The following is a 15188-nucleotide window of genomic DNA, read 5'->3' as shown; positions in this document are numbered from 1 at the left end:
AATCAATGCAGATGATAATTCCACGAAGTCACAATAAGCACCGATGGAGAGTTTATAGTAAAAATACTGCCGGATCAGCAGAGTCCTCTTAGTTTTTGACAAGTATCTCTGCGGTTCTTGGAGTATCTCTGCAGCTTCAGCTGCTTCCCGATTCAGAAAAGAAAGTATGACCCTTCTTGAGAGATACTCCTCTCTTATTTATAGAGTTCTAGGTTCCCCCTAAGTAACAAGTTCCACGGTCTTTGTTCTTGACAAGTAAACCCCCTCGAGTATTTCTTAGGGAGGTGGCATCATAATCTCACACAAATTGCCATATGGACGTTTTCCATGTGCAACTTGCAGATGATAATGTTATTGTGATGCTCCCCATCAACTCATTGGGAGAACATCAACTGAAGGGCTTTCATCATCTGATCTAAGTTTAAGGATTGGATCCACAGGGTGCTTGATGGTCTGCAGTTTATCTTCTTGGAATTCTGCATTGTGATTTAAAGGTCAAAGATATACTTCACTTGAGATTTAAAAATCTCTTAACTTCATTAATCCACCTTGATTCCCAAAAAATATTTCAACCATCAAAGGACTCCATTTCAAATATTTGAGATGACTTCAAGTTGAGGTTGGAAACCACATTTTAATCGTCTTCAGTGATGATTACATCACCGATGTACTCGAATAGGTCGTTACTGGCCCTGACCTTGAATGCTTAATGAAAACTCTATGGTCACCGTACTTCTGTATCCCATAGTATTTATGGCCTAGGAGAACTTCAAAACCAACACATGGTCTTTTCTAGAGTGCATGTGACATCTTTTTCAGCGTACTCACCACATTGGCATTGCTCATATTGTCAGGGTGGTGGCTCCATGCAAATTGATTCTCCGATATCATCATGAAGGAAGGCATTCATCAGGTCATACTATTGTAGATGTATTGGTGTTGATATGGCCCCAAGGACTTAGCAAGCAGCCTAAAACTTTTACTCCAAATTACTAGAAGAGCACAAATTCAATGGAAGCTTAAATGCAACTTAAACTACTTAAATGTAACCATCTATTCTTCGAGTGCTCCTTCATCCGTACAATCTGGGCCACCCAAACACAACTGTCAAAGAATGAGATATCGGAAGAGGACTTCTGGGAATCCATCCGGACAGGTGGCCCTTGGAGGAAGGAAGCAGAGGAAAGTGATGACAGTGCTCTAGGCAATCTGGCTTCACCAAAATGAGGTGGCATTTAGGGGGAAGATGGCTTCTACAGACGGGCTTGCCCACGAAATCACGGGCCCCATAGTGCCATGGTTTCCTCAAGAGGTACACCGATAGGGGAGATGAAGGTCATGTCCGAGTACAGCTTTAGGGGTATACATGTGTACTTTAGGTGGCTACCACTTTGTCGGATGACCACCCTCTTTCAATCAGCTTTCCGAAAAAAACAACTTCAATAACTACAATATGGGAAGCCTTGGTAACTATAAAATGGGAACGAAAGACATTAGGTTGGTAGCAGACAAGAAAGGAGGGGGATCCACAGGATTTCACACCGATCAATCCAACTAATAGAGAGGTGCAAATGGAAATCTGTGAGGTGGAACTTTGCAGGACTTGTTGATGGCCGTCTTGCACAGGGATGGACTTCTGCAACTATAAGGTGAAAGGTAAGGGTGACAGAGAAGGAGAAGGAAAGGGGATAGCTGTATGCCCATTAAAAATGGCAATTTTGCCTTTTTTCATCCAAAAAAAATCACATGAAACGGATGATGATTTAAGTCCGTCACCCGACAAAGCAGTAAGCAATACGACGTACGTGTGAAGAGCCCTAAAGCTGTACTCATACATGGTCAACCCCTCCGCTATATTTTTACACATTGAGGAGACCATGAAGCCATCAGGCCCTCGACCTCGTGGGCGAGCCTGTGCTTGGAAACCTTGCGCCCCCTAAATACTGCCTCATTACGGTGTAACCTGACATGCAACTCACGTGGACATATTTGGAAAAGAGGAAAAAATCAAAAATCACTCAAGTTGCTCACACGCCAAACTCCTCGGGGTAGGCGCAGGGCAATGTTAGGTCAGCTAATGACCTATAAGGAAAAGGGCACCATAACTTCTTGCCATCCTACCAGGACAGTCCCGATCCAGCCTGTTTATTTCCTTTCAGCATTCCTCTCTTAATGAACCTCTTCTCTCAATATTTTCTATCATCGTCATTGGACAATTACATCATTAGTGAATCGTGACATTTGTCGAGTGGGAGTTCTCTAATTTCGGGAGACAATCGTCGTATCATTCCGGCTTTCAATATAGTAACGATGTTTTCCCAAGGGACTGTAATATAACCATATTGCCCAGAGCACTGCCATCGCTCGACCCCCTTTTCCCTCCTGCTAGGGCCACCTCTCCGAATGAACTCCCAAAGGACCTCCGATGTCGCATTCACCGCCAGCTGCCCTTGGGTGGGCCAAACCAAGCAGGTGAAGGAGCACTTGAAGAATAAATGGTTGCAGTTTTCGTCGCCTCCTGTGCATAAGGTGTACGTCACTGATGTATCTGGATACATCCTCTTGCAGAAGACGTGGGTCATCAGTCTCTCGCGCAATAAGAGCCATCCAAAAATCTTAACCTTTAGCAGAACCTTTAGGCGCCAAATGGCCCAACATGCCTGGGTAGTTGGTTGGTCCTCATTTTCCTGACGAATCCTTGCGTAGGCTTCCGAACTGAGAAGGAACCAATGGGCCAAACCCATCCGTATTGTTCTCTATAGTTTGGCAGGCACTGAATCAAGCCTTGTAGCATGCCCAAGAAATCTGCCACCCTCTGGTCTGACATGGCACCAACTCATGAATTTTGTGGTCCCATCACTCCCCCACTGTAGCATCAGGGCATCGGGCAAGCGCAACGAGCCGAGGGAATGCCGCCCTTAAAGAGCCACCCAATGAACATTGATCCATCCAAAAGCGAGATATGGAGCCATCTTCTTGTCAGTGGGCCAAACAAAATATCGAATTGTGAAAGACATACAGCTGAGTAATAAGAAATGAAGGAATAAAAATGTTGAGTTATGTTGTACTAACTATGAGCCTAAGGCCATGTAAATGTAATAAACTAATTCTAGGCTGATAATGAAACTGCTAACACCTCTAGAAGACTGCTAATGGACCACTGGAAGGCCCATTAGCAGCCCTGTAATGGTCCCTTAAGGACCATTACTCTCCCACTAAGGGCCCATAAAGGGTCCCTTAGTGAAGGCCCACTAGGGGCGGAGATATCAGGCCCTTAGTGGACCTGATATGGTCTGGGCCTGTCCTAGACAGGCCCAGAGTCCAACGGCTATTTAAAATAGCTGTTGGACAGGCCCTCCAACGGCTCCTTTTCAAAAAGGTAGCCGTTGGAGCTTACTTGTAAAACAAGTAAAGGATTACTTGTTTTACAAGTAAGCCTCCTAACTACTTGTGAAAGGGTCTTTTAGACCCTGGATTTATTTGTATAAAAGGGGAACTTCAGTGCAGTAAAAGTCACCTTTTCAGCCCCAACCCTTGTGCACTCTCTTTCTCTCTCTACTTTCTCTCTCTAGACTTTCTCTCTCCTCCGAATTCTGCTGTTCTACATGGTATCAGAGCAGGCATCCTGAGCCTGCCTTTGGTGCAATCATCTGGAGCTTGAGGGCATCCTACGGGAGGCTCCTTAACGCATCCAGAGGGTTCTTTGCTTGCTGTTTGCCACTTATTTGCTTGCTGTTTGTTACTTTCTCTTCAAGTGTTGTCTGCTGCTTGCTGTTTGAAGCCCGTGACTGTTGAAAGTACTGCTGCTGAAGCCTGCAGTTTGAGGCCAGTGGCGGTTTGCTGTTTGAAGCCTGCTGACAAGGCATCCTAAGGGATCTCTTCAAGTGGCAGCACTTTTCAAAGCTTCCGCAAGGTTCCGCTATCTTCTGCAGTATTGTTGCTCAATGGCCGCCAATAATTCTGCAGCCTCTAGCGGTACTTCCGGCAATGAAGTGCCTGAAGTTCAAAGGCAACCAGAGGGAAGGGCCTCCATCATCTCCATGGATAGATGGTTGACTTCTCTTCCCATTTTGCCCAAAGCATGCTTATTTAATGGGCACAACGTCATCCTTTGGTCCCAAAGGATTGAAACTGCCCTAACACCTAGAGGGCTCCTTCCGCATCTCACTGAGGATGGACCGCCCCCAACGTCGCCCAGGTACCCGATATGGGTCATGGAAGAGGAGCTAGTGTTCGGCTGGTTACTTGACAGTCTGCTTGGTGACCAATGCACCAAGTATCAGACGTACAGGACAGCCCGAAAGCTCTGGGAAGCTGTCCATCGAACACACTCCAAGCAAGGTGACAAAGCTATTATCGTCGACCTTTTGCAGCGCTCCTTCTCTGTCCGGCAAGGGGACAAGACAATCGAAGCTGTCTCCGACGAACTTCGAAACATTCACATGGAGCTGGATCATATCTGGCCACCGCCCACCAACCCAGTTGAAAAGGCTCGGTGGGACACTCTTCGTCTCTGTCAGTTACTGTTCAGTGTCAACCACGACTACGAGGTCGTTCGGAGTCAGCTCTACAACCAAGACGTAGAGCCTAACTTTGACGAGGCCGTCGCTCGGCTTCTGCGTGAAGAGAGCCGCATCCTCCAAGAACGGGAGAAAGCGGCCTCCGGCATCACCAGCTCCTATGTTTCTAGGAGCTACAAGCCCCCGAGTTCTGCCCAGGGGCAATCTCAGCGATCTGCACCTGGCAGAACCGACTCTGGGAAGACTCCCAGAGAAGAATGGGTATGTACCTACTGCAAGAAGCCGGGGCACCTCCGGGACAAATGCTGGAAGCTTCACGGCAAGCCTCCGCACATCGCCCGGGCCCACATGGCCTCGGGTACGCCAGATGACGGAGAATCTCAGCAAGGGGGAGCAGCTGCTTCCACTCTGCAGTCCATGAGGGATTCCCAGCACGCCATGCAGCTGGAAATCCAGAACCTGAAGGCTCTCCTCAACACCTCCAGCACCGTCATCGGCTCGACGTCCATGGCTAACGGTGGTAAAAACAATCCTCTCTCGAATTTTACTTCTAATACACACTCGGCTCCGGTCTGGATATTAGATTCTGGAGCAACAGATTATATGACCAATAGAAAAACTCTTTTCTCGTCATATGAATCTATTGCTTCTGGCAAACATATCCAGACAGCAGACGGAACATTGCTACCCGTCTTTGGCTTTGGTACATTAGACATACATCCCATTGGACCCGTCTCCAATGTTCTGTATGTTCCTAAACTCCTCGTTAACCTCATTTCCGTTCAAAACTTGCTAAAACCCAGCATTATACCATACCCTTTGATGACATTGATGCTTATCTTTGTCACAAGGTCCACGGGTCGAGAATTGGTCTAGCTAGAGTCAAGGAGGGACTCTACTATCTCCCTGGACCAATACCTACCTCTCCATCGAAGGGACTTGCAGTGACGACCACTCAGGCGCCATCCATGGAGAAAATCATGGAGATCCATCAACGGATGGGTCATCCGTCCTTTCACCTTCTCAAACATGTGTACCCCTATTTATTTACGGATCACGATTTAAACTTATTCATTGGTCCAGCGTGTCAATTGGGAAAGTTTAAACGCTCTACTTACCCTTTAAATAATAATAGAGCCAAAACACCTTTTTCTTTAATCCACTGTGATCTCTGGGGGCCATCCCCGCATACAGATCTCTTGGGCCATCGCTATTTTTTGATCTGTACAGACGATCACAGTAGATTTAATTGGATCTTCCTCCTTAAACACAAAACTGAAACCACTAGTTGCATCAAGAATTTATGTGCACTAATCGCACGTCAATTTGGAACTTCCGTTCAAGGGTTTCGGACTGACAACGCCAAGGATTTCCTCAACAAAGAGTTGACGGAATTCCTGACCTCTAGTGGAATCCGACACGAAACTTCCTGTCCCTATACCCCTCAGCAAAACGGGCTTGCTGAGAGGAAGATTGGGGATGTTGTCGACAAAGCCCGTACACTACTAATCCAATCCCATGCTCCGAAGAACCTCTGGGGCTTCGCTGTACTTACCGCCACCCATCTTATTAACCGTTTAGCCTCACGGATACTGAATTATCAAAGTCCTGTGGACATCCTTGAAACCCAGTTTCCGAATGTGCGTCTTAAGACTGGCCTACCAGTCAAGATCTTTGGCTGTACCGCTTATGTACATAATCCAGTACATAAGCATGATAAATGGACACCTAAGGGACTGAAGTGTGTCTTCTTAGGGTATTCCACCACCCAGAAGGGCTATAAGGTATATCATCCAGTCACTCGACGGTACCTTGTATCCAAGGATGTCATTTTTGACGAACATAGTTTTTACTACAAAACCAAACAACATGACACCCTACGAGATCTTGAGTACCTTACACAGGTGGAAGAATCACTTCCATCTGCTTCGGATTCTGCAGATATACCTCATTCTGAGCTATCCCCGCATTCCTCACCTGTTCCTCTGCTAGAACCGGCAGAAATCTCTGCCCCTCTGCCAGTCACCGAAGTTTCAGCTTCTTCAGATTCTACAATGGAATCTGAACCTTCTGAGACAGTGCCCATTTCTGCCCCCGAAGGGACTGTAATTCCAGTCCCTTCCTCATCACAGCGCAGAGATCTCTCTGAACCTGTGATCAACCCCACTCACACCGAACCCCAGGGAGAATGGTCTATTGCTCTTCGGAAAGGCAAGAGATTATGTGTCAAGGCCAGACCCTATGACACTGCACATCTATCCTTGCAACATCAGACCTTTCTTACCAACCTGACTGAACAATATGTTCCGAAAACAGCTCATGAGGCCATGCACATTCCTAAATGGAAAGCGGCCATGGATGAAGAAATGCGCGCCTTATTGTTGAACCAAACATGGGATATTGTGGATCTACCCAAAAACAAAAAGGCAGTCAGCTGCCGATGGGTGTTCACTCTCAAAAGCACCCTAGAAATTCCCTACAAAGCTAAAGCCAGGTTAGTAGCCAAGGGATTTACTCAAACCTATGGGATAGACTATCAAGAAACTTTCGCTCCGGTCGCCAAAATGAACACTATTCGGATAATCATATCCCTAGCAGTTCATTTTGACTGGCCTTTACGCCAATATGACATTAAAAATGCCTTTTTACATGGTGACCTTAAGGAAGAGATCTACATGACTCTTCCTCCTGGCTATGGCGATCTTCCCCAGTCTGGGAAGGTGTGCAAATTAAAGAAGGCCTTGTATGGCCTCAAACAGTCCCCTAGGGCATGGTTTGGACGCTTCACCCAGGCCATGCATCTGGGCTATCGACAGTGCAACAGTGAACACACGTTGTTCTACAAACGCACTTCTCCGTCCCTAATTACCCTATTAGTTGTTTATGTGGATGATATAATCATCACAGGCAATGCTCTTCAAGAAATTAGTACCCTTGAAAAACATCTTAGCAATGAATTTCAAGTTAAAAACTTAGGGCCCCTGAAGTTCTTCCTCGGCATCGAATTTGCACGATCCAGTGAGGGCATTCTGCTCTCTCAGCAGAAATATATTCTTGATCTCCTTGCTGAGACCAAGCACACCAACTGTCGTATTAGTGACACACCCATTGAGCCCAATCATCGCCTTATGCTGGATGATACTGATCCACACGTTGAGATCACTTCGTATCAAAAGCTCATCGGGAAATTACTCTATTTATCACACACTCGGCCTGACATTTGTTATGCAGTCTACGTTCTAAGTCAATTTATGCATTCACCTCGCACTTCTCATGTTCAAGCTGCTCATAGAGTTCTCAGGTACCTCCGAGGGACAGTCGGCCTTGGAATCACCTATCGGCGAACAGGTAACCTTAACTTAATTCTCTACACAGATTCTGATTTTGCAGGTTCCCGGGTCGATTATCGGTCCACAACAGGCTACTGCACCATCCTTGGAGGTAATCTCGTCACATGGCGCAGCAAAAAGCAGAGCGTTGTGTCCAAGTCTAGCACGGAAGCTGAATTCCGAGCTATGTCCAAGGGAATCGATGAAGTCATGTGGATTCGCAACACACTTGAAGAGTTGCAAATCCCCTACATCCGCCCCATCACTATCCGCTGCGACAACAAGTCTGCCATCAGCATCGCGCATGATCCAGTTTACCATGATCGGATGAAGCACGTTAATATTGATCGATTCTACTTTCAGGATCACCTGGAGCAGGGTATCCTGAAGACGGAACATGTCGTCTCCGAAGACCAGTGTGCTGACATCTTTACCAAAGGGCTCCCGGTTCAGGCCCAGCAACGTTTTGTGTCCAAGCTTGGCATGGTGGACATCCATTCCAGCGCTTGAGGGGGAGTGTTGAGTTATGTTGTACTAACTATGAGCCTAAGGCCATGTAAATGTAATAAACTAACTCTAGGCTGATAATGAAACTGCTAACACCTCTAGAAGACTGCTAATGGACCACTGGAAGGCCCATTAGCAGCCCTGTAATGGTCCCTTAAGGACCATTACTCTCCCACTAAGGGCCCATAAAGGGTCCCTTAGTGAAGGCCCACTAGGGGCGGAGATATCAGGCCCTTAGTGGACCTGATATGGTCTGGGCCTGTCCTAGACAGGCCCAGAGTCCAACGGCTATTTAAAATAGCTGTTGGACAGGCCCTCCAACGGCTCCTTTTCAAAAAGGTAGCCGTTGGAGCTTACTTGTAAAACAAGTAAAGGATTACTTGTTTTACAAGTAAGCCTCCTAACTACTTGTGAAAGGGTCTTTTAGACCCTGGATTTATTTGTATAAAAGGGGAACTTCAGTGCAGTAAAAGTCACCTTTTCAGCCCCAACCCTTGTGCACTCTCTTTCTCTCTCTACTTTCTCTCTCTAGACTTTCTCTCTCCTCCGAATTCTGCTGTTCTACAAAAAATATCTTAAAATGTTGACAGAAATATAAGTGTTAGTCTATGTCCTCTTGTATCCCTTATTTCTTTCTTTTCTCTATGACAGTGTCTCTGCCTTGTGTACGTGGGCCACAAGTTCTCGGTGGCCCACATTTTCTTCTTAACCTTTTGAGGACTTGTATTTGTGCGACACAAATGCATTAGTATATTGAATAATCTTTTAAGTCACTGACTTCTCAGGCAGGGAATAAGTTACACAAGTTAGGTGAGCCTCAGCCCACATACCTGGTGGGATTGTCAATTTAACAATTAGTTTCTAGGACAAGAGAAGCATGAAAGTTTTCTAGAGTATGTGTTACATCCATAAAACAAAACCTAGAAAAAATAAAATAAATAGTTTTGAAAAAAATATCAGTACACTAATTTTGCAGGACACGAATACCAGACGATGATAAAAAATTCTAGCCAGAGACATGTCCTAAATGAGATATAGTATTGTGTTTTGAATACCAGACGATGATAAAAAATTCTAGCCAGAGACATGTCCTTAATGAGATATAGTATCGTGTTTTCATAAGATCATTGGAATCAATTCGCATTAAGAATGTGTATGCTTGAGATTTTAAGTACGATGGATTTTGCATTACCTTCTTCAGGTATGGAAATTTTTTCCATAAGAAAGGAATTGAAAGAATTTGGGTCGAAAAGCTCCATCTTGGATCAATTTGGGCAAAAATAGAAGGTGACAGACCAATCTGAGAAGAAACAAGATAAATGACATGCTCCAGAGAAGATTCGTCTGGTAAAGTCCCTGGAATTCTCATTTGATCCTGCACAGACATTATACCATCAGAGAATAACGTAACTAAACATTACCAACACATTTTCCTATTAAAATAAGAAGTCGAAATCCTACAGCAACATTGTAGATGATATCAGATTGCTGCACTAGGCAAAGCTTACTAATGGAAATTTCAACCTGACAATAAACATGATGCTGAGCCTATTTGATGGTTACGCACTACACATGATGTCGTCAAATGCATTGAACACCCCTTATAAGTCTCAGAAACCACGCAGCACATGAGAATTTATGAAATTAATTAAAGAAAAATTTAGACTCCTAAAAATTGACAGAATTTTTTTCACAACTTTGTCATCACCTGAAAAGTTCTGGTTGACATTTTTAGGAACATTGATAAGCACCTTCCAAGGACTTACCAAAGAAGATGAAGCATCACATGTTGACAAGCACCTCCCGAAGAAGACGAGGAGTCACACGTACAGATTGCCATAAGCACGTACGACATTTTGAATAACTGGCGGGAGGGGAGGCTATAAATATAGAAACACAAAGGGAGAAGGGGATCGAGCTATTTTCTAGTGTCGCAAGGACGCCGGCTGGTGGGGAGATTCTCTGTGCCAGAAGGGTAAGGGCCGATCCGGTCTTGATCCACCATCTATCCTCTTGAGTTGTACTCCTTCCATCCTTACTCTCTCTTCCACGACATTTTCTCATCTTTTACTTCCCTGTCCTTCCTCTCCAAGACTGGGATCTGGATTTATCTTGCTTTCTGCTATATTTTCTTGAAAGGCTATCGATCCCTTCAGAGATCCTTGATTTGGAATTCGTAAGATCGACCAGGGGATCTTATCAAACATCCAAGAATGATATGTAGGATGATTAAACATTTATTTATTTACACTGCACTAATCCATCAACTAAATATTACGTTATCTTGTTCCAAGGATCAAGATACAGTTTCTGGCCAATTTCCATAATCAATCTACATAGTAAAGTGGTGAATGAACAAGAAGTTCATGCTTTATAAATTCATAGGCTCAATTATTCCTCAGCAGGATTCTCGATGCAGTCAGTTCTTAAATTTATGTAGGACATGCAAGTTCTCACACATGGAAACCATGAACATTACATTCCAAAGTAGCTATTGAACTTTCCAAGCAATAAAACAGAAAAAGATAAATTCATTATGTTTTGAGCATAAAAACTTCAGATTTTTTTTTGAAGAAAATAAGGAAGACCACCCGGAGCAGTGGTCAACCTGATGCTATAAAGATATAAAGCTGTGTACAATCCATTTACAAACTGACCAAAATGGTGGCCCTCTCTCCAAACCAAAAAAATATTAGTGCCTTAACGTCCTGAAGGACATTCTCTATGGAAGCCTTCTTCCCCTTGAATTCCACTTCATTACAGTGCAGCCATATCGCCCAGTCCAGCTTGCTCCTGTATCTTCTATCACCAGCGGAGGCCCAAAATGCCTCATCAGAGGACACAACCACCCCCGCCAACTGCGGCGATGCCCATATTCCCTGGGCGAAGGGACATGTGAAGAATAAGTGGGAGTAGTCTGCATCATCTCTAGCGCACATCTCTTGCGTAGGAAGCCGTTGGGACCCATCTCTTGCGTAGGACTCTTGTAACCAATCGCCCCCCTCTCAACAACCAGTGGGAGCTGAAGAGTCTCATTTTCAGAGGGATTTTTGTTCATCAACATAGAGCATATGGTGCTGATTGCTGAATCCTCCAGCACTTCCCTCTGATCTTCATATAGGCCTCTTTTACTGAAAAAGATGTCCTTTGCCACACCAATCCATCATGTGACTCCTTCGTCGGGCTAAAATGGAGGAGGACCTGTTGCATCTTCATAAACTCCAAAAACCGTGCTCCGATAATGCCCCTGCCATGATTGGGGTCCAAGCTCCGTCTGAACACTCACAGGCGGTAGTGTCAGGGTTCTGCGCCAGTGCAAAAAGTCTTGGGAATTCTAGTTTCAAGATGCTTTATTCAACCATTCATCTGTCCAAAAACGAAAATCAGCACCATCTCCCAATTTGGCGTCAAATAACCCGCGGAGACATGGTATGCCTTGACGAAGACCCCGCCAAAATGGAAACTCCCCTCAAGTTTTTCCCAACGCCTCTCCCAATCAATCTCTGAGCCATATCTGTCCCTCAGCACATTCAAGACCAGGCCCTCTTCTGCTGATGCAAGTCTTACCACCCATTTGGTCAATAATGCTAAATTCATGGAATCCAGGTGGAGGATCCCCAAACACCCATGTTTCACGGGTCTGCATACTACGTTCCACGAGACCAGAGGCACCTCCTTGCGCTCTTCATGTTCATTGCCTCCCCAAAAGAACCTTCTCAGCAATCCATCCAAGTGTTTTTCTACACTTGTTGACATCTTTAAGACTGAAAGATAGAAAACTGGGATTGCTGAGAGTACCAATCTCAGGAGTACCAGTTGATAGCACTCTGTTCTGCCAGCCTTCCAATCTCCTCTCCACCTTCTCAATCACTGGCTGCCATTCTGCACTTAAAATATGTCACTCAATCAACGGAAGACCCAAATAGCTCATCGGGATTGACCCTCTAGGTGTGCCAAGAGCGCTAGCCCATTGTGCCTCCTCATCAGGAAGTCCGAATCCCACAAATGCCGATTTGGCTCAATTCAATTGTAGGCCTGAGAAGTCTGAAAATAGATCTAATAATGTAGATAAAGTACGTGCCTCCTCTGCCGATCCTTCTATGAAGAACGTTGTGTCGTCTGCATACTGAAGGGAATGCCCGCCGGATAACTCTCTAACTGGAAGCCTCTTAGGAGGCCATGCTCGCAGACTCTGAGGGTGCAAGTAGCCAAAGTATCCACTGCTAGAACAAAAAGTAGAAGTGCTAGCGGGCAACCCTGTTTGACTCCTCTTTGTGGACGAATCCAACCTCCTTCCGCCTTTCCATTCACCAGGACTGAGAATGAGTGGGACGTAACACATCGCCGCACCCAGGCCACCCATTCATCGGGGAAACCTCTTTTTCGCATAACAGACCAAAGAAATCTCCAATCAAGAGAATCATAGGCTTTGGCAAAGTCGACTTTCCATAGGAAGCCCTTTGTCCCATCTCTCTTCCATGTTGATAGAATCTCCGTCCACTAGTTGCCTCCCTGGAATGATTGCAGATTGAAATGGTCCGACTAAGTCTCCAATTACCTTCCTCAACCGATTGGCCAACACTTTGGCAATGATGAGGTAAATTGAGTTCGATAATGCAATGGGTCTGAAATCCCCCAAATTGGTTGCTCCCGGTCGCTTGGGCAACAGAAACAAGCGTGACCGATTGAGTCTTTCCAAGCCAAAATTGCCTCGTCAAAATTCATATAATGTGTCCATAACCTCAGACCTGACTAGCTCCCACAACTACACAATGAAGAATACCGGAAATCCATCTGGGCCCGGTGCACCCTCCCCATTTAACCCTTGGATCGCTGCCTGCACTTCTTCTTCAAGGAATGGTTTCACTATCTCAGTCTTTTGATCCTGTGTCAACCGGGATGCACTTCTTCCGCTCAACCTCCACCTGTTTCGAGGCCCCTGTTTAGTTACCACGCTGAAGTGATCTGCTAATGCTCCTCCCACGGCTCGTGTTCCAATGTATTCACAGTCCCCCACCTGCACACTCAGTATTTAATACGATCAATTTCTTCCATTCGCCATCAAATGAAAGAAGCGAGTGTAGGTGTCCCCCTCCTTTAGCCAAAGCTGCCGTGAGCACTGCCTCCAATCAAGCTCTATCTTCTTGTCTTCCTCTTCCACCACCTCTCTGCAGGCTTTTCTTTCATTGAGTTCAGCTTCCACTAAGCACCATGTGTCTTCTATGTCATCCAGCTGTCGGACTCTTAATAGTGCTTCATCCCTTCTGTGGTGTCTCCCTTTTCGAATTTTCTTCTTGAGCCCCATAAGGTGTTGTCTTAGTCCTGCCAGATTGGTAGTCAACCTCACCGCGGCTGTGCCTCGATCGGGTTGTGATATCCACCATGAGACTTTTCCCGTAGCCACGATCTATCCAGCTTGAAGTATGTAGATCTATTTTGGCTGGCATTATCTTGCCAAATAATTGGGATGTGATCTTACAGCGGCGTAGGAAGTGCTCGCACATTGGCTAATGGGTATTCATCCAGCATTTCAACTTAGCACAAAAATCCTTCCAAGCGGGATAGGGTGGTGGGCCCCCTCGTGCTTTGCCATGTGTACGTACAATTTGTCGGCCCCATTTCCTGCAATCCAGCACCCGAAAAGAAAGACCAGAGATTCGCTGATCCTGGGTCCTGGCCTCCAGTCCCTTTTGGTCTATCCCCCGCCTCCAACGTCACATTGAAATCCCCCCCGAATAATATTAAAGTACCAAGAAAGAGTGAGACCACTCCTTCCAACTCCTCCCACAGTCTGTCTCGACAAGCTGCAATAACTGGGCCATAGACCGACACCACAACACAATGGAAATTGTCACTCCTCCTTTTTAGCTTTACTGCAATCACATACTGTCCTGTCCAAGACCCTTCGTAACCAAAACCGCCGTGTTCCAAGCAACTAGTAAACCTCCCGACCTACCGACTGCATTGACTGCCACACGTCCCTCCAAAAAACCTCGGCCCACCAAATTCCACTCTTTTGCACCACACTTCTGCAACATCATCTCTTGTAAGCAGACTACTGTGGCTCCCCATTAGCGCAAATACCTACCCACCACTCCACGTCTCCCTTCATCTCGGAGACCGAGCACGTTCCAAGAGACGCACTGCTCTGATGACTTCCTCCCTTGAAGCGGCTCCGGCTGCAGCTCCACTTTCTCGGCTAACTCACACACCATTCGTTGCGTGATCTGATTCTCAATCTCCTTCCCCCTGTTGTTTTGCTGTTTTGTTTTGCCCCCACCCGTCACATGCCTTGGTACCACTTTCCTTGAAAGCCCTTCTTCTCGCAGCCGCATTTGACCGATTTTACTGGTCACCACCCATGCCTTCTTGCCCTCTGCATCAGTCAGGGCCAATTTCCCTCGCCGGTACACCATACCGTTAAAGTGTTGAAGGTCTGCATTCTTGATCCGACGTGTCTTCTAGGGCGTCCTTACCCTTCTCCATCGTGGGCTTTGGGCTTACCTTGCTGGTTTCTCCTTGTTGGGAAACTACCATGTTCGGCTCATCCGGCACATCTGGTGACTGCAGATGATTTGAGCCATCTCGCTCTATAATTTCCACGGGCTTGGTCGTGAGCAACAGCACGACGAGTGCCAGGCAAGCCCTGTGTATCGTAGAACTGCTTTCTCCCACTTGTGCTGGACTTTCCTCCATAGTCTGCTGTCCCGGTTGTGCTCAAATGGGGGAGCCCCTCTCCAGCTTGTCTTGTCGAGCCCCAGGACTCCCTGTGGTGCCCGGTGCCGGCGGTGGGATCCTGCGTCGGAATTCCACTCTTAAGAAGTTCCCACCA

General features: G+C 46.1%; 1 protein-coding gene across 4 annotated transcripts in view; it reads right to left on the bottom strand.

Annotated features, from left to right (window-relative positions):
• The window catches only part of UPL6 (ubiquitin protein ligase 6), a 69955-nt gene that overhangs the window by 35637 nt on the left and 19130 nt on the right, over positions 1 to 15188 (bottom strand). For all 4 annotated transcript variants that reach the window (XR_013584003.1, XM_078587859.1, XM_078587878.1 and 1 more), the window contains one exon: positions 9549 to 9731. Coding sequence is in view for 3 of the 4 variants with exons in the window: in XM_078587859.1 (XP_078443985.1) it covers positions 9549 to 9731 (183 nt within the window). In the remaining variant the exon portion in view is untranslated. The remainder of the gene's footprint in view (positions 1 to 9548; positions 9732 to 15188) is intronic.

This window comes from Wolffia australiana, chromosome 1 (genome assembly GCF_029677425.1).
Source record: "Wolffia australiana isolate 7733 chromosome 1, ASM2967742v1".
Lineage (NCBI taxonomy): Eukaryota > Viridiplantae > Streptophyta > Magnoliopsida > Alismatales > Araceae > Wolffia > Wolffia australiana.
Note: the sequence above shows the minus strand (reverse complement) of the source record. Positions and strands in the feature narration are given on the sequence as shown.